The following is a 21,573-nucleotide window of genomic DNA, read 5'->3' as shown; positions in this document are numbered from 1 at the left end:
GCGACTTCTGAGTGCGGAGCCAGGAGTAATCTCTGAGCACTTCAGGGTGTGACCCAAAACCAAAACAAACAAACAAAAATCCCAAAAATACCTGGAGGCCAGAACCATGTAGAATAGTGGAAACTAATATAGGAGCTACTGGCCACATGAACTTACTGAGTGGACAAAATGTGTCATGTCTGAATGTGAGATATAAATCTAAATTTTAAAAAATGCAGGTTTCAAACTCATTTTTTTGTTGTTGTATTTGTTTGATTTTGGGGGGTTGTTGGTTTGGTTGGTTGGTTTGGTTTTTGAGCCACACCCAGTAGTACTCAGTGATTACTCCTTGCTCTGCACTCAAAAATTGCTCCTGGCAGTCTCTGGGGACCATATGGGAAGCCAGGAACCAAACCAGGGTCAGTCCTGGGTTGGCCGTGTGCAAGGCAAATGCCCCACCACTGTGCTATCTCTCCACCCCCTGTTTATTTGATTTCTGCTTTTGGGTCACACCTGGTAGTGCTCAGGACTTACTTATTCCTGGCAGGTTCTGGAGACCATGTAGGATGCCGGGGATCAAACCCAGGCCAACCACATGCAAGGCAAACTCCATGCCACTGTTCTATCACTTTGGCCCTAGGTTTCAAACCCTTGATGCATAATATAAAACTTAGCAGTCATTTTTATATTGATTGTACATTGAAATAAAATTATTTTGAATACAGTGGGCTAAATTAAATATATTATTTGTATATACAACCTTGTATATACATCTTTAACTATATTGATTTAAATACAAACTTAAATTAGATGTACCTTTTAATTTTTTAGTGTACCACTAGAAAATTTAGAGTTGCATATCTAGCTTGCATTGTGTGTCTGTCACACAACACTCAAATTGGATACTCTCCTTAAAATGACTATCTAGCATTAAGATGCTGAATTGTGGTCCATTGATCCAGTTTGAATCCCCGGCACCACATATGGTTCCCTAATCATGGCCAGAGGTCTCTCCTGAGCAGAACCAGAAATAGCCCCTGAGCACAACCAAGTGAGGCCGAAGCCTGTCCCTTCCCCTCCAAAGCAGTGAATAAAAGGGATCTGTTCCTAAAACTACCTATGTTGTGTTAATAATAATTAACACGTGTAACACCCTCTTCTGTTGTTATTCTTGGGGCACACCTGGCTGTGCTCAGGGTACACTTTTGGCTCTGTCCTCAGCGATCATTTATGATGGGATGCAAGGGGGTGATATGGGGTTCCAGGGATCAAACCAGGTCAATTGTGTTAGGCAAGCATTCTACGAGAAGGAAAATCACCCACTATTACCTCTTTAGTTCAATAAAACCCCTTAAATCGAAGGGCTAAGTCACAAAACAAGACACAAGCTGCACAAATATAATGTTCACATCATTACATGGGATTATTTCTAGGACTAGGAGTTCTCTAAGAAAGGCTTTCCAGCATAACATAGACGGACATTTCAAGAGTGACAATAAAGAAAGGCACCCTTAAAGCCTCTGAACAAGGACACCTCATTGTTGCCCTGGCTCACCTCTGCCGACATGATGTCTCAACAAACACAGAAGGTAAAATGAAGTCCAGATTCTGTGTGTGAGGGAGCATGAGCCCTACAGCCTAAGGGGCTACGGAACTGAATTGAATGTGAAAGAGGTTGTCTAACTGGATTTCAGCTTTCACAACTGAGATCAATGAACCAAGCAATGGCCAGATTTTATTGTTAATGTGATTTGCAATATTGTTACTAAGGAGGTATCATGCCTATCATTTTCTCTCCTTTCAGTACCCAGTTTTTGTCCAAAGTGAACATTTCTAACTCTCATTGTCCTAGTGGTCCCTTCTAGGTCTTTCGTTTGTTTGTTTGTTTGTTTGTTTGTTTGTTTTCTGTTTGTTTTTTTTTTCTGGTAACAGAATTGTGTTTATTAGTGGGCAATGGTGTTGAAAACAGGTAGAGGAGATCAACAGGTCTATAGTGGATGGTAACTAGAGATATGTTAGTGAATGGGCAATAAAATTATACACAAGGATAGTAAAAATAAAAATTAAAAATTCCATTGGAAAAGACTTCTTTATATCTCAGTAGGCTTCTCATTTCAGATATCTATTCTTTAAAGATAAAATAAACACTTGCTAATGTGTTAGATTTTTTAAATAATTTTATTGTGACTGATGTGAATTACAAGTCTTTCATGGTAATTTTTAAGGTACATAGTGACATTAAATCAGGGATATTCCTACCACCAGTGTTGTCCTCCCTCCAACTCTGTTCCCACATCTCCCTCCTTTGTCCCCCGGACTGCCAGTAAAACTAGTCCCATCTGTGTATAGCTTGTTGAAGATTGGGTATCGATTCTGTTGTCATTGACTTTGGGTTTGGTGTTTAAGTCTGATCAGTTTTTATTTCTACCCAATGTTCATACGATTGTTTGTTCTTGGTAACATCCATTTTCCCCTCAATTTATGAGACAAAACAAGATGATTCAAATTGTGTAGTTCTGTTTGAAAAAAGCAGAAAATGAAAAAAGAAAAAACAAACAAACAAAAAATAAAAAATAAAACAAACAAACAAACAAACAAAAAATGGGAGGAGTTTGTCTAGAGGTTATAAATATCAATTTAAAAAAGAAGAAAGGGAAAAAAGAAAAAACATAACAAAAAGAAAAACAAAAACCAACAACAAAATAAAAAAAAGTATTAAAAAATTAAAAAAAGACCCAAACCAGCAACTACAAAAAAGCACTACAGCAACAAATACAACAACCAAACAATAGCCAGGAGAATGAAAGAAAAGAAAAGAAAAAAGGAGAGGAGAGGAGAGGAGAGGAGAGGAGAGGAGAGGAGAGGAGAGGAGAGGAGAGGAGAGGAGAGGAGAGGAGAGGAGAGGAAAAAGGGAGGGCTGGAGTGGCAAGGTTCCTTTTTTGTTTTTGTTTTTCTTTTTGTTTTGCATAGGCTTAGTAAATATTGAGGAAATTAGAAAGGGAAATCCCTTGGCCTAAAAAATACAGGGTTTCTCTGCCCTTGAAGCATACTGTCATGGGAATAACTACAGGCTCTGTACACGCTCCTTTTCACACCTGTTTGGGTTTTTTTTTAAATAAAATATCTTTATTTAAGCACCATGGTTACAAGCATGTTTGTAGTTGGGTTTCAGTCATAAAAAGGACTTACTCCTTCAACAGTGCAACCTTCCCACCACCAAAGCCCCCCATCTCACTCCTCCCCCCAGTATTGAGCTTTTTTACATATATGGTGTCTAAGAACACACATGGCTGTAGACACTGTGTATGAACACATATAGAGGTTAGACACTGTGTATAAGATCTCATATGGGCTGCAAACATTGCGTACTCTTGGTCCTTGACATATCAACTTCTGAAGCCTTCCTGCGCTATTGGCTACATCCAGGAAAGAGTTAGGTACAAAGTTGCCCATTATTACAATACACACCTGCTGATGCCCAACATACATTTCAATCATGAGGGTACCCACACCACTGTCCAGGGACAGGATCAGAAGAGAAACCCAGCTAGAGTGTTAACATGAGACTTTCAGAACTGGAGAGCGATTCCTGAGCACAAGGGCTCACCTTGCCTACACGAAACCTGGCTCACTTCCTGACACCACATACTAGCCTCCCCTCCCCCAACCAAATAATATTCTTAAATATTTTTAATTTTTTAATTTTTTTAAATATTTTAAAAACTAGAAAATCTTTCATAAGTAGGAAGAATTTGTCCATGAACTTAAATAAAGGAATCCTTTCGTAATGGATATGGGCAGCAAGTCATTAGACATCTTATCACACAGCATCCTTTTAAACATCAGATTGGTCAATTACGCCTCTAATAAAAAAAAAATAAGTGAAAGGAACACCTTTTGGAAGGGGGATGGTGAGTTGGGCCCTGGGAATAAAGCCTGGGTTGGTCATGTACAAGGTAAGAACATTTTTTCTCTGATTGCCCCCCAGCTCTCATGAACTCCCATTTTTAAAAAGTAGGTAGGTGAGAGACTGGAGAGATAACGCAGTGGGTAGTATAGCCAACTCTGACATGTAGCCAACCTGGGCTCAATTTCCAGTATACCATATGGTCCTCTGAGTTTGACAAGAGTGATCTTGAGTGCAAAACCAGGAGTAAGACCTGAACACTGCTGGGTATGGCCCAAAAATATAAACAAAAGAATTAAAAAGATATTCACAACTAAACACTCAATTGGGTGTTAGTGTCCAAAAACCTTGTGGGCTTGATAAGTGAAGTTGAAACTTAGTCCAGAGTAAGTATAGGGATATAGCCCTTGTCCTGCACTCTGGTTTGAATTCCTTCTCTGGTTTGATCCCCAGCAACACCTATGATTGCCCAAGCACAGCCAAGAGTAATCCCATAGTAGAGAACCAGGAGTAAGCCCTGAGTTTGTTCATTATTCCAAACTAGCCAAAAAGCTCACAAAAGTCACAAAAGCAATATGGAATGGGCTAGAGAGAGTAGGTAAGATGCTTATGTGGCAGCCATTAATCCAGGTTTGATCCCTAACACTAAAAAATGTCCTCTGAGCACCACCATGAACATGTGGGCTCTCCAGGTTTTTTCTGAGGAAGAGAGAAGCTCCCGGCTCCAGCTGGCTTTCACTCCAGTTGCCCCCAAATTGGACATAGGCTTCAGTGGTCTTCCAAGAACCTTCTTTAGCCCAATGAATCTAGGAATCACTCTTCTGTGTAACATTCAAGTGGCTCAGCTCACTCTTTTTTTCCTTTCATTGTTTTGTTTTAGTTTTAGTTTTAGGGATACACCCTGATTGTGGAGATGCCCCAGTTTGCTGTTCGAGGGGTCACTCCTGGCAGAAGTCAGAGAGTTTCAGGGAAGAAGTATGTGAGCATGTGTGCTCTAGACTTTTTCTTGGACTATTTAGCCAGCACTTCAACTTATTACCATCGTCACCCCTCACTATGCTTGGGCTTATTCCTGACTCTGTGCTCAGGGGTTACCCCCGGGGGTGAATGAACCCACATGGGGTTCCTGAGATCACATCAGAGTTGACTGCATGCAAGGTAAGTGTCTTCTCCACTGTGCATACTAGCTCTCTGGCCCATTATTAATTTTTTTTTTTTTGGTTTTTGGGCCACACCCGGTGACGCTCAGGGGTTACTCCTGGCTATGCGCTCAGAAGTCGCTCCTGGCTTGGGGGACCATATGGGACGCCGGGGGATCGAACCGAGGTCCGTCTCCTAGGCTAGCGCAGGTAAGGCAGGCACCTTACCTCCAGCGCCACCGCCCGGCCCCCCATTATTAATTTTTAGAAGAATGAGCCAAATAAGAGAGGCATTTGACTATATTGTGTCCATTAAATAGTTGAAATCGTTTTTCCTAAATTCTTGAAAAGCTGAGGAAGAAAAAGAAAGGGAGGCGTGCGACTGCTCTGTACACACATTCCCATCTCACAGCCCTGCCAGTGGTGCCAGGTTGCCCTCTGGCACTGTGATGCTCCAACATAAGTATCCTTGTTTTTAAGGAAACTAAAGCTCAGATGATGAAACACAGGGTTATCATAATGAGAATATCATAGAAAAAAAAAAGATTATCCCTAAAACTGCCTATTGAATTCAATCATAGATCAGAAAATACTCGTTTACAAAGACCATTGGGCCGGAGCCACAATACAGCAGGTAGGGCTTTTGCTTTGCACCAGACAGAGCAACTTCATATGGTCTCTCGAGTACAACCAGCAATGGTCCCTGAGCAAACAGCCATGAATAAGCTCTGAGCACTACCACGAGGTGTGGCCCCAAACCCCAAAAGGATATAAACATAAAATCAGGGCCGGCGAGGTGGCGCTAGAGGTAAGGTGTCTGCCTTGCAAGCATTAGCCAAGGAAGGACTGCAGTTCCATCCCCCGGCATCCCATATGGTCCCCCAAAGCCAGGGGCAATTTCTGAGTGCTTAGCCAGGAGTAACCCCTGAGCATCAAACGGGTGTGGCCCGAAAAACCAAAAAAAAAAAAAAAAAACTAAAACAATGTGAATGATGGAGGAAAGTAGAAGCCTGTCAGAATATAAGTGTGGGTGTGGTGGGGAGGAGGGAGATTTGGGTCATTGGTGGTGGGAATGTTGCACTGGTGAAATGGGGTGTTCTTTACATGACTGAAATCATACAACTACAATCATATGTGTAATCATGGTGTTTAAATAAAGACAATTAAAAGTGTAAAGGCTCTTTGGGGTGGAAGGCAGAGCATACCTGGTGGTGTTCAGGACTCACTCCTGTGGGTGGTGGGAACTGGGGTTGGCTACTGGCAAAGCAAGTTTCAGATCCCCTGGCTATCTGTTGTGCCCTCTTAAAGCAATGAAGCTGCAAGAGAGGAGGGAAAAATCCCCATGAAGTGAGACTTAAGGGCCAGCCCTCCAATGAGGCTGAGGGAGATACAAACTGACAAGAGCAATCACGGGTCTGAAGAGGAAACTAGGCAGTGCATGAACACCAACTTGCATCAGCATGAAGGTATCAAAAAATACAGCATGGGTGGCCAGAGCAATAGCACAGCGGGTAGGGTAGCAAGTTTGCCTTAAACGTGCCAACCTGGGTTCAATCCTCAGCATCCCATAAGATCCCCTGAGCAATGCCAGAAGTAATTCCTGAGTACAGAGTCAGGAGTATCCCCTGAGCATCGCTGGGTGTGACCCAAAAACAAAACAATACAACATCAAGGTACTAGTACTGCACAGAACTGGGTTGTTCCTGGCCCAAACAGTATTAAACTAACTTCTACCCTGTTTGGCAGCGAATTGGCGGAGGTGGAGCAGGGAGGCCCCTAGCACTAATTAGGAGTCTCCCTTCCCCTGTGCCAAATCATAAGAATGCAGAGCAGAGATGTTTTAAAGAGACTGAATCCTGATATTAACTGTGTCTAATGTGGGATGCTAACTAGGCATACTCTAATGAACTTTGTGGGTTTGATCTTAGTTTGGGGCCATTCCCAGTGGTGCTCAGAGCTTACTACTGGCCCTGTACTCAGGGATCAAGCCTGATGGGGAGCATGGTGTGTATTGGGATGAAACCAGGTTGGCGCATGCAAGGCAAGTAAATGCCTTCAGGCTATACAATCCCTCTAGCACCTGTCATTTCATAATAAACATACATAGTACATCTGTTTTGTTTTGTTTTGTTTTGGCCAAACCCAGCAGGCTTAGGCATTACTTCTGGCTCTGCACACAGGATTCGCCCCTGATGGCCTCTGAAGACCCTATGGGATGCCAGGATTCAGGGATCAAACTTGGGTCAGTCATGTGCAAGGGTAATAGTACCTTACCTGCTGTGCTATTGCTCCAGCCCCAATACTTCTTTGTATTTATTATACAGCTAAAACAAATGTACTGGCAAAGCCTCTTATACTTTAATAAAACTGGGTTTTTGTGTTTGCTTTTATTTTGTTTTATTTTGCCTTGGGGGCCACACCCAGCAAGGTTCAGGGCTTACTCCTGGCTCTGCGCACAGGTATCATTTCCATCCAAGCTCAGATCATATGCATTGCCGAGAATCAAACCAGGGTTGGCAATTGCCTTGTCCCTGTACTATTTCTCCACCCTGATCCAAAACATAGTTCCTGTCCACAGGAGGAATAAAAAGGTAAAGATAAATGTGAAGCAAAGATACAAAAAAAACAGAATTTCTGGGGAATGTCAACACAATCAAGAATGCAAGCACCAGAATGATCACAGTTCAGCAAAGGTCAAGTGATCCAATATGGCTGGTGGGCAGAGGACAGTGGTGTTGGCAAGGGGTAATCTGTACTCCCTGAACACAGAGCACTGGAAAGAGAACATTCCACTTTGCCAGTATGGCTTTGCAATGCCAGTTTTCTGGTCTACCTTATCCATAGCTTCTTCAAAGGCCATTACATAAAATAACTTAGAGTATCCAATATGGTCTTTTCTTGCACCCAGCAAAGTCTGTGTTAAGGGCAGTTGCCACCACCTTAAAAGGAATAGCTGAGTCTCACTCCATGACCTTGAACCTTCCTCCAGGCTCTGAATTTGGAGAGAATTATATCATGCACAAGGTACTAGAAGTCAAACACAGCACTCAGCAAACAGTCACTGTGGCACCAAGTGAGCAAGGACTATGATTCGTAACATCCATTTGGAAGTCCTTTGGGTGAGGAAGGAGAGGGGGCATCAGGTACAAGACACAGCTGTAGGGGAAAAGTCTGGCACTCAGAAAAGGCAAAGGGGCTGGAGTGATAGTACAGCAGGAAGGGTGATTGCCTTGTAAGCAGTCAACCTGGGTTGAATCCTGCTGCATCCCATTTGGTTCCCTAAACACAGAACCAGGAGTACTGTCCCTATAGGGTGTCGCCCCAAAGAAAAGAGGCAATGAGGAATGAATCAGGTCCGTGTGATGTAGCCATGCTATTGGCTAATATTCAACCACAGAAAAGAATAAAACCATGCCATTTGATGACATGGGTCAACATCAAAGGTACAATGTGCAGTAAAGTAAGTCAGATGGAGAAACCCTAATGCCATGTTTTCTCAGATGTGAAAAATAAGAACAAAAACAAGCTCACAGAAGAACACAGAAACTCCCATAGCTCACAGAAGCTCAACAAAAGGACATTCTTTGGAGGGAGGGATATAGTGGAGCTGGGAGAAGCAAAATGAACAGAGAGGAGTCAAAAGATTCAAACCCAAAGTTCTAAAATAACTAAATACTGTAATAGATATTTATGATAAATACATAAGTATGTAAAACATTCCAATGATTATAGTTATTGGCATATTGCATATTTAAGTGTTGCTGAGACTAAATCTTTAAAATTCTCATCACAGGCTTTTCTGTGTGAAGCAGCCAAAAAGATGCCAGCCAACATAATCTCTTTAGGGTCCAAACCCAGTAGGCTGTCCCCACACAATAAAAGTGGGTGCTGATTCCTACCGTGTGTTTGGGCACAAGAGAGCCATTATAAAGGACTACCGCCCTTGCTCCCTGCCTGCTTTTCTGCATGAGGCAGCCAAGAAGATGCCAGTGAATATAATCTCTTCAGGGCCCAAACCCAGTAAGCTGTCCCCACCCAATACAGGTGTAGCCAGAGGAGTGTGCAGCCATGCACATCTTCTAACTTATGAACCCCACCACAGCACATAAAAACCACAGTAAAAACCACACTACAAGTGTGACAATGGGGAAACAATGCAGGAAAAACCCATGTACAGAGAATAAAGATGGCTGCTCTGATGACCTGAAAATACCAACCAGCTAGGTAGCCTCTCAGATAAGGTGTTTAGAGAAGAAATATGGAGGATGTTCATGTAGCTCAAAGAAAGCATAGACCAAGTTAAATGGAATACAAATAAGAATCAAGAGGATATAAAAATAGAAATCAGAAAAATTCATACTGAAATAACATCTAAAAAACTCAGTAGATGAATTGAAAACTTCAATAGAAAGTCTCTCCAACGAAGTAAGAGCATTGAGCTGGAGAATGAGATGCAAAACAACTCTATACAGCAGAAGAGACTGGAAAAGAACCTTAAAGCAAATGATAAGACAATGGATAAGCTACTCGAAGAATGTGAACAAATGAAAATAGAAGTCTTTGATTAGCTCAACAGAAATAACATAGGAATCATTGGAGTCCCAGTGACCCAGGAAAAGAATAATAAATAATAAGAGGAGTTAGAGGAAAAGTGAGAAGAGGAAGAGAAAGAAGGGGAAGAAGGGGAATAAAGGAAGATGGAGAGTAAGAAGAGTAAAAATGAAAAGGGAATGAAGAGGAAGAAGAAAAAGAGGAGGAGGAAGAAGAAGAGGAAAAATATAAAGAAGAGGAGGAGGAGGAAGAAGAATAAGAAAAAAAGAGAAAGAAGAGGAATAGGAAGAATAGAAAGACGTAATTGGAGTAACAAAGGAGTATAACTAGGAGGAGTATAATAATAATAAGAGGAATTGGAGAAAGAATAAGAGGAAGAGGAGGAAGAAGAGAAAAAGAAAAAGAAGAGGAAGATGAAGAAGAGGAAGAAAAAGAAGAAAGGAGGAGGAGAAAAAGGAAGAAGAAGAAAAAGAAGATGAGAAAAGAAAAGACGAGGAGGAAGAGGCTAGGGATGTGGTTCAATTTGTAGAGCAGATGACTTATTGATGGCAATACCTAGATTGGATCCCAGATGATCTCATGTTCATGCTCTAATATTCTTACAACTTGTCTGAATTTGTGTATATCTGTATGTATAAAATATGTGTACACTTATGCATGCTCATGTCTAATAAAGCAACTATAAACATAAAATAAAATAAATATAATTCTCATCACAGGGATATGGAGGGCAAAACATACCCAGCACTGCAATGTCCTGAGTTGGGTCCTCAATACCACTGGGTATAGCTGGAGTGACAACAAGCACCATTCAGTAAGGGTGGCCCCAAGAAACCCACTGGGTCCTCTTAAAAAGGTCTCATCACAAGAAAATGGAAGTTTATCATTGTAAATAGTGATCGAAATGAACTAAACTTACTGTGATCATTTCACAGCACATAGAAAGATTTTAGCTTTGGGAGAAGCCACATTTGGAAGTGCTCAGGAATCTCTCTTAGCAGTGCTCAGAGGGTTATATGGTGCTGGGAACTGAACCTAGGCCTCCCACGTGCACAGCCTTTGCTCAGTTCTTCCAACCATCATTCTGATCCTGGAAATACCAAACACATCATGTTGCCTATCTGGAAATAATGTTATGTCAATTTTAATCCCAATGAGCAGGGACAAAAATTGAGAAATTTCACCGAATAACAAGTTTTGGACCCGCTGCCTTCTCCTCTGTGCATTAATAAAGACAATAGATGAAATGTGCAAAATGATATATCTATGGTACTTAACTCATTTTTGTAATACAAGTTGGTATTTTTATTCACAGTAACAAAGTTGTTCATGATTAAGTATCAGTCAGACCCTTCACCAATACCCTTCACCAGTGCACATTTTCCACCACCAATGTTTCCAGTAACCCTCCCATCCACTCCCTGCCTTCTCCCCTGCCTGCCACCAAGGCAAACATTTTTTTCTCTCTCTCTTCTTCCCTTTTCTACATTTTAGATACTGTGTTTGCAATATTACTACTGAAGAGGTATCATGCATATCACTTTATCTCCTTTCACCATCCAGTTTTTGTCCAGAATTGATTTTTAAAATAATATCTTTATTTAAACACCGGAATTAAAAACATGATTGTAGTTAGGTTTGAGTTATAAAAAGAACACCCTCCTTCAATATGATACTTAACTCTCACTGACTTCACCAGGGCTGTAAAGACAGGGCAGGAGTGAAAGAGCTTGACTGGCATGTGTTCAAACCCGTACCATTTCCTTGCCATATATGATCCCCCAATCCCTGAGCCAAGGGTAAGACCTAAGTACTGTTGAGTGTGGCCCCCATAACCAAAATGAAAATTAAATAAATCAAAAGATACAGCATAATCCCTCTAGATTCATTCATGGTGTCACAGATGGGAAGTTTCTATTTCCTTTTATACCAGAGTTATATTCTTTTAAACATTAATCTGTCAGCAGGCATTGGGTGTTTTGTTGGGGTTTTTATTTTGTTTGTTTTGGGACTACACCCTGTGGTGTTTAGGCACTACTCCTGGCTCTGCACTCAAGGATCACACCTGGTGGTGCTCAGGCGAACATATGGGGTGCCAGAGTTCAAGCCTGTGTTGACTGCTTACAAGCAAATACTCGACTTTCTGTACTATTGCTCTAGCCCTCAGAGTGTGTTTGGATTGTTTACATATTTGGGCAATTGGATGTAATGCTGCACCATGGACATAAAAATGTGCATACATGTCTGTGCATGCGCTTTTTTATTCTTCAGGTTAATAAGTGTAATAGCTGGCATTTGGCATTTGTCTATGTCAAAGGGGCTGAGAGACCATGGTATGGCGGTTAGGAGCTGGCCTTGTCTGCAGCTCACCTGATTTGGTGCCACTCCTTCCTTTGGTCCTTCCTCCAGCACTTCTGGAGCACCTTTTCAAGAATAGCCCCCACCCAAAAAAACTAAGTCAGAGATCTGCAAATACTGCGTGACTACACTCATAGGTGATAGTGGGGGGAAATACTACTTAAACAGTAAGAACAAAATGTCTATGTTAACAGCACAAACAAAAGAAGAAGACATGGGTAAACTGGGTAAAAAAAGGGGGGATCAATGGTGAGATTTGGGTGGAGAGCACTGAATTGTGTATACAGATATTGAGTTCTCAGGCTGCATCCCTGAGGCCTATCTAACGTCTTATACTGCTGTGACTTCAATCATTCTAAAATAGCTACGTATGAGGATTTTCAATTTTAAGCCAGCCTGGGGTAGTGGTCCATCAGTGATCAATTTGAAATGCACCCCCCTTGAATGAACCCCAGCCCTCCCAGTGAGGCTTCAGGTTTCACTCTGCATTACAATCACCACTGCCTACGCACAACCCAGACCTTGCCATTGAGATTTGATTCACCTGGAAGGTGTTCTGAGGCCTTCAGTTCCTAAGCAACTCTGCAAGGCTCTTTGCAAAAAGCTGAATCTAATCGTTATGCTGGAGGCTAAAGGGAACTTTGGGGAAATCGCCCAGAAATTAGTGCTAGGCTTCAGGTGCCTTTCGTGGAGAGGAGGAGGAAGGGCCCAACTCTACCTGGTTCTGTCTGATCCAAGCCCCTCTGGACTCAGCCCCTCTGGACTCAAGCCCTCTGCTGCCTGCAGTAACAAATTTTGACTGCTTGGCCCCATCAGGCCAGCTCTGAGCTAAGCCAGGACCACTGTAGAGGAAACAATTTACAGAGAAAGGTCTTGCTGTCTGTTACAAAACCTGCCCTTGTTCAGTTAGTCCTAAAGCCAGAAAGACCTCCATCTTTCAGCAATGGGGACAAAGCAGTAGCAAAGGCAGGGTTTGCTGGGGTGCCTTCGAAAGTGGTCCTCCACAAGCTAGCCCAGCTGGAATCTGGCTTTTTCAGCCTCCCAGAGGTGCCCTTACCCTCCAATGGTGTTTCCTCCTATGTTACCTGGAGGGTTGGGGAAGTCTAAAACAAGGCTGAGGTGTTTGTATCTGCTGAGGACATTGGCAGATTTCTGACATCATCACTGGGTCCCACAGTACATCTGGGATGACAGGATGGACCGCCAGAGAAGTAAATGTATCTGTCCCTCAAGCACCCTGGCCACAGAATTTCAGGAGATATTCCCAGCCCCCTGCAGGCAGGGAATAGAGGCTGTGCAGGGTAAGTCTACCTGAGGTCAACAGCCACACTCCTTGGGCTAAGCCTTTGGTGATCCCCTAGTTCAGAGCCTTGAACCAGGTCTACCCTGAGCACAAAGCTCTGCACTCCATCCTTGCTGAAAAGCCTCTGGGTTTCCTGCCACATCAGTCTCCATAAAGCAGATTAGTGACAGGTTGTTGGCTCTTTCTTTTTCCAGTCTGTGGGCCAGGCATGAACCCCTCTAGGCCTTGCTCCCTGCCTTTCCTACCCAACTCCCGTGACTCCTGACATCCAATGTTCTACTTCCCGTCACCTCCAGTTGTGTTCATTTCTTGCTATTGTTTTATTTTGCTTTGGTAGAGGCTGCCCCCTACTCTGCTTGGCCTGAGCGAGGCACGGGTCGATGATCTGGTGTGCAGAGGTTACCAGGAACAAGGCCAACAGTGCTGGGCATGGAACTCAAGGCCTTGCACATGCTAGGCACATGCCCTAAAACATGAGCTCTCTTCCTGGTCCCCCAAACTGTGAGATACCCTTCTCTCATTGGCATCCCTCTTCTGAGCCCTCTCTACCTACCATTCTCTTGGCCAGGGTCCAAGGCCATCTGGTTCATAAGCTGGAGCCCTTTTGGCAAAGAGGATTTCATTTCTCTGAATTTTTTTATATGGCCTGTGGGCACTTTTTGTCCAGTTGAAAATGTTTTCTAGATTATTTTCTTTCAAGTAGAACGTGTTCTTTGAGGATAAGGTTTGTGTGGGTGTTTATTGAACCATGCCAAGTGCTACTCAGGGTTAACTCCAGGATCTATTTGCATGCAGGGATCTGTCATGACTGCGAGGGGCAATATGGGGTCCCAGGGATCGAACCCAAGCCAGCCACATGCAAGGTGCCCTACCCAATATCATATCACTTTGGCCCAAGTTTTCTTTTATTTTTTCTTTTTTTCTCTATCCTTTTGAGACATAGCAGTGCTTTTTATAAATATTAGTCTGTGCCCAGCGATATATAGGAATTACTCCAAATGGTACATTCAGGAACTATTCCTGGCAGTGGTGGTCAGGGACCCACATGGGATGCCAAGGATTGAACCATGATCAGCAGGTTGCAAGGCAGGTGCTCTACCATCTGTACTATCACTCTGGCCTTTTAGCACAGAGCTTTAGTAAGTACTTACAGAGCTCTTTAATTGCAAATGTTTTTTGTTTGGTTTGGTTTGGTTTGTGTTTTTTTCTTTTTTGGGGGGGGGTTTGGGCCACACCCAATGACGCTCAGGGGTTACTCCTAGCTATGTGCTCAGAAATTGCTCCTGGCTTCAGGGACCATATGGGACCACAGTGATTGAACCGAGGTCTGTCCTGGATCAGCCACATGCAAGGCAAACACCATACCGTTGTGCCATTGCTCTGGCCCTGCAAGTGTTTCTTTGATCAGGAATTTGCTTTGTGTTTTGAATGCAATAACCAATATACTCCAAAATTAATGACAAAAACCTTGGTCTTCTATGAATCTCGAGGAATGGTATTACTGTATTACTCATCCCGAGGAATGGTATTACTGTATTACTCATCCATCTCAATATGTGCTGGTCTAAGCACAGTAAGATGAAACTTGGGGACTTGGGGATGGTTTTGTTTTTTGAGTTTTTAACACTGGGGCCTTCCTCAGTGGTGCTCAAAAGTTCCACCCTGCCTCATGTTTAAGGTGCCTTGCAGATGCTGGGTTCCCCCACATGTAGAATGTGTGACTAGGCCTTTCAGCTCTCACTCTCAGCCCAGATTGGGGAATTTTAACACCTCTCCCCACCAGTTCCATAATCTTACCACCACCCTTCCATCACTTTTACTTGAGTCACTTTAGCCTACCTGAGTAAAAGCAGAAGTTATTACTTTGCTTCCACTTTCTTCACTTCCCAGCCCCTCTCCCTAGACACCCTGTAGGTCGAGGGAGGAAAATCTTTTATGATAGCATATGACAAAGCACTCAAAAGGCCAGTGACTTAGCCTCAGGAGCTAAATGCAATTTGCATGAAGGTAAGATCTGGGAAGCGATCATGCAAGTTTTAACCATGCAACAGTGATTCGCAGGCCAGAAATTCTTCTTGACTACGGATTGTTGCTTTATCTAAAATCTAATCTATTCGCACCATTTCCTGATTTTTCAGGGAGGGAGAGCAAAATGGAAGCACCATACCAGAAACTTGAAGATGATAGCCATGAATTCACCTCTCTGTGGCCCTAAGGAGATAGTGTTCCAAATGACAGGTAAAACACTTCGGTAAACAAACATTTAGATGACTGCCTACACACCAAACAGTGAATTTGGGGGCTTGGGCTAGTGCTCGGGAGAGATCCATGGTAGACAGCATGCAAGGTGACCTGCTGATCTCTGGTACTATATGCTCCAACCCAAAGCTTTTTAGTTAAACCATTCCATATAGCCTTAAATAAAACCTGCTTGACCTGGCTACTCCCACTTCCAAACAGGCTCGCAGTAGCAGAGGGCACATCCCCCATTGCTTGGGCTCTCAACTATTCCTTCCTTTCCTGAAAAGAGAACTAGTAGAAAGCAAATCTCACAATGCCCCTTCCCACCATCAGTCCCCCCAAATCAGAACCCATTTAGAAAAAAGTATGTTATGACTTGCACACTTGGTAAAAAGTGAGGTGCACCATCGGGGGAAGCAGTTATGGGAAGAAACCTCCGATCTCACATGGTTGTCCAGCCTTCTAGACATCTTTGCTGCCCATGCGCCATGCACTGGCTAGTGGAACCTAGCACAAAGACAAGGTTCACAATCACCCCGCCAGTTGCTGTTAGGCCAGTCCCTTCGCGCATGTTTAAGGCGGGTCACATTTATTCATTTCACAAACATTTATTGAGCTCCAGCAACTGGTACCGAGAAATAATAGAATTGTGCACAAGGTGGACCAGGCTGCCTCCCTGCTCAGCAGTATGAGTAGTTTGAAATGAGGGGCGCTGTGATGGGGGTAACATAGCGGGGAGCTGGGAGAGACAGTCACAGAGACCTCTTAGGGCCAACTGGATACCAAACTATTGAACTGAAGGAAAGCTGGGCTCCAGGGGCATCTCGCCAAGCAAGTGCAAGGTGAGGTTCCCGAGCTTGCAACCAGGAGGAGGGGGCCCTTACAAGGCCTTTAAAGCAGTCGGTTGCGCTTGAAGATCGGGGCGTCGAAGATGTCACCTCCAAACTGGGCCGAAGTGCGTTTGCGGCTCCCTGCACGGTCCAGGCCTAGGGCCACCTCTCCTGCAGCATCGCCGGCACCCAGACCATCCTCCCGGGGGAGGTCATTTCTGAGGTCAGTCACCCCGTTGGCCTGGACCGGCGAGCCGGGAGCCCCGGGGTACACGCCACCAATGCTCCCCCGGATCCCGCTCAAGCCTTGCTGGGCGTTGGCCTCGTGGAAAGGCCGGAGATCCACGTCGCCCGAGGAGCTGGTCTCCTGGGCCTGCTGAGCCCCGCTGGCAGCAGGCTTCTGTGGCAGCCTGGGGGTGCACGGCGTGGGGGGGCCCTTGCCACAGAGGAAACTGATGAGCTCTTCGCGGTAGATGGTACTGCGGCCCTTCCTGGCCCACTCCAGCAAATCTTTGCTGCGCCGTTGGCAGCCCAGCTGGACGCCCAGGTCAAAACTTCGCTGGTGGGCTTCGCCGCTCTCCTTGTACAGGCTGGTCACGGCCACGGCCGCGTGCTGGAAAAGGTCCCACATGGACAGTGCTGGCTGGGCGCCCCCTACGTTCTGGTAGAGCTGGGCCACCGCGCTGGCTGACAGCTGGAAGAGATGCCACAGCTTCTGCCGCTCGCCTTGCAGCCCCGAGGCGGCCGCGGCTCCCGCCTCCTGCAGCTCCGGAGCCAGCTGCTCCCGCTGCTCGGCCTCGGCCAGGCACTGGCGTTCCCACTTGCTCAGCCAGGGCTCGGCTACCTCGGCCGCGGCCTCCTGCGGTGCTTCCTCCATCCTGCTCGCTCGCCTCCCCACTGGCTCGCGGCTCGATGCTCACCTGGTCGCGGGGCCCCGGAGGGCAGCGGGGGGCCGAGGGGGGGCAGCGTGCGCCCCGCCTGCAGCCTGCGGCGCCGCCTCGCTGCTCCTTCCGGGCCGGAGCGGCCCCAGCCCCCGGCCAGCCCCGGCCCCGCGGCCGCCAGCGCCGCCCCCGGCCCCGCCTCGGCCGAAGGCGGCGGCCCACGCGCTGCCCTCCACGCGGCGGCGCTGGCCTAGCGCTGCGCCCCCTTTGCACGCTGGCTCGGCCGCTCGGCCGCGTCCTCCGAGGAGCCGCTCCGGCGGAGTCGGCGCTGCCCGGGGAGGCGGCTGCGGCAGCGGCCGGGGTGGAGCCGCTCTCGGGCGGGGGGCTGGCCGCGCCGCGGGCAGCGGGCAAAGCGCTCGGTCTGTCCGGCCCACTCCTCCACCCACCCACCCCCGCCACGCCGTCCAGGCAGTGAGGTCCTGGGTCATCGAAGCAGCCCCGGGGCTCCCCCTCCCCGCCATGCGTTCCCACCCACCCCCTCGGAGGGCCTCAGTTTCCTCCAAGTGCCTAATGAGGTGGCTGAGCGAATGCTGCCAGGCGTGTGATTTCGAACTTGCTCTCCCTGGACCCCTTCTGGGCCACTTGACTACTTAGCACATTCTCAGGAAACAGCGGACACGGCATGGATTCGACCGGCCCCTACCCCTCTCCTGACCCCCACCCCGGGGGCGATCCTCACAAGATGTTTTGTGGCATTCAAAAGAAGAAAAAGAAAGAAAGAAAAAGAAATGAGTTTGGAGATATGGCCTGTGCAGGTCTCCTTCCAAAGACTAAAGAAGGAGGGGGGGGGGTTAAAGTAACTATGACATTCCTGATCCCGTGGCAAACTGAGTACCTCGAGGGAGAAGGGGAGGTCCCTCATCTCTAACCCTCCTAAAACTCGAACTAGCTCAAACAGCAGACTGTGAATCCATAGAGTGAAGAAGGCATTAATAGTCTCCCTCCAATTCAACGACCCCTTTCCTAATGATATAATCCTTGCTCGTGGCAATGTAGTGGAGCAAAAACTGTATTGAGAGAAATGATGGTTGAGCTAAAATCATAAACAAACAAACAAACAATGGAAGAAACTATCAACATATAATGCGTCCCTTAATTGCAGGGCTGTGGGGGTGGAGAGTAAGAAAGCAGTGTTGGTGGTGGCCTGGTAGCAGTGTCCAGGAAGCTTTGCAGATCAAGAGAAAATGCAACATATCAAAATCTGTTCAATAACCGGTAAATAGGAAAATGCCCAGGTCAAATAAACTGCTGTAATCAGGCAGCTGTTATCATCAGCTTCCTTAAACACCATACATGTTTCTAAGTTAAATCTAAAAGAGGAGAAGGAGGAGGAGGAGGAGGAGGAGGAGGAAGAGGAGAAGGCGAAGGCGAAGGAATTGTGCCCTTTCTCTGCAAACCAGGCTTCTTCACGATTCATTAAACCCTTTTTCCAGACGTGTAATTGGACTCTTCTCATTTACATAAACGGGGGATGAGGCGAAAGATCTAAGATCAACCCAAAATGAGAGAGGTTTCTCCTTCTCCAAGGGGCAAAAAAAATGACAGTAGAAGAAAACACCAAACAAACACGGCCTAGCCCTGCTGACCCCCCCCCACCCCATCCCCCAGACACACCAGCCCTGAAATAAATACTTTACAGCCAAGAAGTTACTGGCTTGGCCTGACCTGCCAGCTTTGCCCAGCACAGTTATTATCAGAAGGACATGTTTTTCTGTTTTCTAAAAAAAAAAAAAACAAAAAACAAAAACAAAAACCCTAGACTGACTGACAATAGGAAGCCATATCCTCCCACCCCCAATTTTGATTGGATTCAAAACCCAGAAGAAAGACAGCTCTGTCTGGAAAGAACATAAACCTCAGGGCTTGAGATGGCTGGCCTGGTACCCTGCATTCACTTGGTTTCAGCACCTGATTAATTAGTTAATTAGTACTTAGAGCTGACTAGCCCCAGTCTGCAATTTTCATGCCCTGCCTGGCGAAATCTTGCATCCTGCATTGAAATTTCGGTGTCGCACCCCCTAATTATTATCACTCCACTACTTTTAAAGCCAGGGCACCAGATTATTATTACAGACAGAGCCCGACCACTGTGTGGGAATATGGTCTTCCTGAGAAAGAATGGTAGACAATCAATATTGCTCACTGTTGCCCTTAACACATTTAAATAAAACAATTGGGCGAGGAAATTCCCATTCAATTAGCCTTTAACTCCTTCCATAGAGAAAATGATTTTATATAGGAAGGTTGTTAAACATACACACACACACACACACACACACACACACACACACACACACACCAGTGATTTTTAACATTTTACCAGTTCATCTGATGACAAAACGTGCATTCATACAACATCATGTTTGAAATTTGTTTTATTCCTCTGCAAGTTTATCAGGAATAAAAAATTAGAGAAAAACAAAGCCCAGGTCATTTAACTAAAGCAAGGATGGTAGGTGTTGGGAGTATGTGTGTGAATATATTGATGCTGTCTAAAATAAACTTGGCCTGTTTTAGAGATGTGTTCTATGAAAAAAACTATACTTTGGCCACTCCCCTAATCTTCCATAAGTACCATAAATTTGCTGTCATCGCTAGAGGAAATGACTTTATCATCGTTTAGGGCACAATGCTTATCTGGCCATTTCTCTGTGTGTGTGATTACCAAAAAGGTCCCCAGCATCAAGTGATTTTCATTACTATCCATAGCTCTTTTCACCTGAAACAATCCTCATCTCTCTGGAGAAAGGTTGCTTGCCATTGTACGAGCTAAATGGTACACAAAACTGGATACACAAGCCCCCAGATCTGTAAATGGGGAGAGCTGAAAGCAAAAGTAAACACCAATCTTCGGAAATGAAAGAAGTTAAAAGATAAGTGTTAAGGACCTTATTCTTTTTCCGGAGAATAAAACAAGATTTAGTAGCTTTCCACTTCATTTCAATGAAAAGAATCACTACCTTACATATTGCACTGATAATGTAATGGGCAAGGAAAACAAAACGGGCTTTGTACAAATGACACCTCCTATAGTTGTTGTGAAGAAACTTTTCCCCTTGGTATCTGCTAACAAATTCTAATTAATGCTGCACATTCCTTTACTGAAATCATTTAATGCGTAACAAGGGGGGTAAAAAGAAATGCTGAATGCTCGTGATTGCCCTGTTAGAATTATGGGAGTGAAAGCCTGGGGCCCCAAACTTACTGTCTATTAAAGCCAAGCTTTGAAAAAGAAATGCAACCTACAAAAGCTGTCAATCTCCCTTGGCCCTAAAGGCTGGGTTCACATGGATTCAAGTGACAGCCCTCCTCCCCCATGCACAATACATCAATCTGTCTCTCCCACAAGCACCCACAGCCCATTGTGCTGGCTGCAGGTGCCTATTATGGCACCCAGGGCTGCCCCCCACAGCTCCGCCCCTGAGAAACAGGAACTGCAGACAATGGGGCCCTGTGGGAATCCAGCGGTGGGTGTTGGGAGGGAGGGCAGACAGATGGCAAAGGGTCTTGGGTAGGAAGGTAGTTTCAAAACAAATGTCAAACATTCCAGATGACTGTTTGCACGTGTCTCCCCGGTGGACACGCCTTGGCTTCCCTCACCATCTGCCAGTCTTTTAAGGGCACTTACCTGTGACTTAGGATGGGTCTTGCCAGGCTTGGCTACAGTTGATGCAAGAGATGAACTTCAATAGGCAACTACCATGTAGTCTCCCAAAGTCCTCAAGGTCACAAGAAGAATTGACCTTAAGGTGATACCAGGGGATACTCTAGGAAGGCAAGAGAAATATTCCCAATTATTTTGTGGTAAAGTTTGTCATTTCCCTTCAAGCACCATTTGGGAGACACCTTAATACAGAGATAGGTTATTGGTGTTGGCAAAAAGCATGTATTATGTATGTAAGACATGTCTTACAAATGACCTGTCCAGCAGGTGGGAATTCTTAGGCTATTTTTTTTGCTAGTAAGGAATCCCTTCAATAAAGATGAAATGCGTTTGAGAACAAAAATACAAAAGGTTAAAAAAGGTTTCTGATCCAGCCTCTTTCCCTATTTTGCAGAAGTCAACACAATTAAGGAGAATGGTAAAAAGGTAGAAAAACAATTATTCCTCAGTCATCTTGACATTGGAGGCCATTATCAGAAAAACATTTTCCACATTTTATTTTTGAAAATGTCACTCGTCAGCAGTGCTTTTAGTTTTCTGCTTAGGACTAATTAAGCAATAAATGGAAGAATTTTAAAATGCAGCCCAAACACTTCAGTCTAAGTAATTTGATTTAGTTGCTTTCGTCATTATTTTCATATCTCTCCTGTTCCCAAAATG

At 44.9% G+C, this 21,573-nt stretch overlaps 1 protein-coding gene across 1 annotated transcript; it reads right to left on the bottom strand.

Moving 5' to 3' along the window:
• Positions 1–16,066: 16,066 nt before the first annotated feature.
• Positions 16,067–17,253, bottom strand: HAPSTR2 (HUWE1 associated protein modifying stress responses 2). Its single transcript, XM_049767521.1, has one exon. It carries the CDS (start codon positions 17,183–17,185, stop codon positions 16,370–16,372), a length of 816 nt encoding a protein of 271 aa, XP_049623478.1. The 5' UTR covers positions 17,186–17,253; the 3' UTR covers positions 16,067–16,369.
• Positions 17,254–21,573: the final 4,320 nt, after the last annotated feature.

Source organism: Suncus etruscus, chromosome X (genome assembly GCF_024139225.1).
Source record: "Suncus etruscus isolate mSunEtr1 chromosome X, mSunEtr1.pri.cur, whole genome shotgun sequence".
In the NCBI taxonomy this organism is placed as follows: Eukaryota; Metazoa; Chordata; class Mammalia; order Eulipotyphla; family Soricidae; genus Suncus; species Suncus etruscus.
This window is presented reverse-complemented; position numbering and strand designations above follow the sequence as displayed.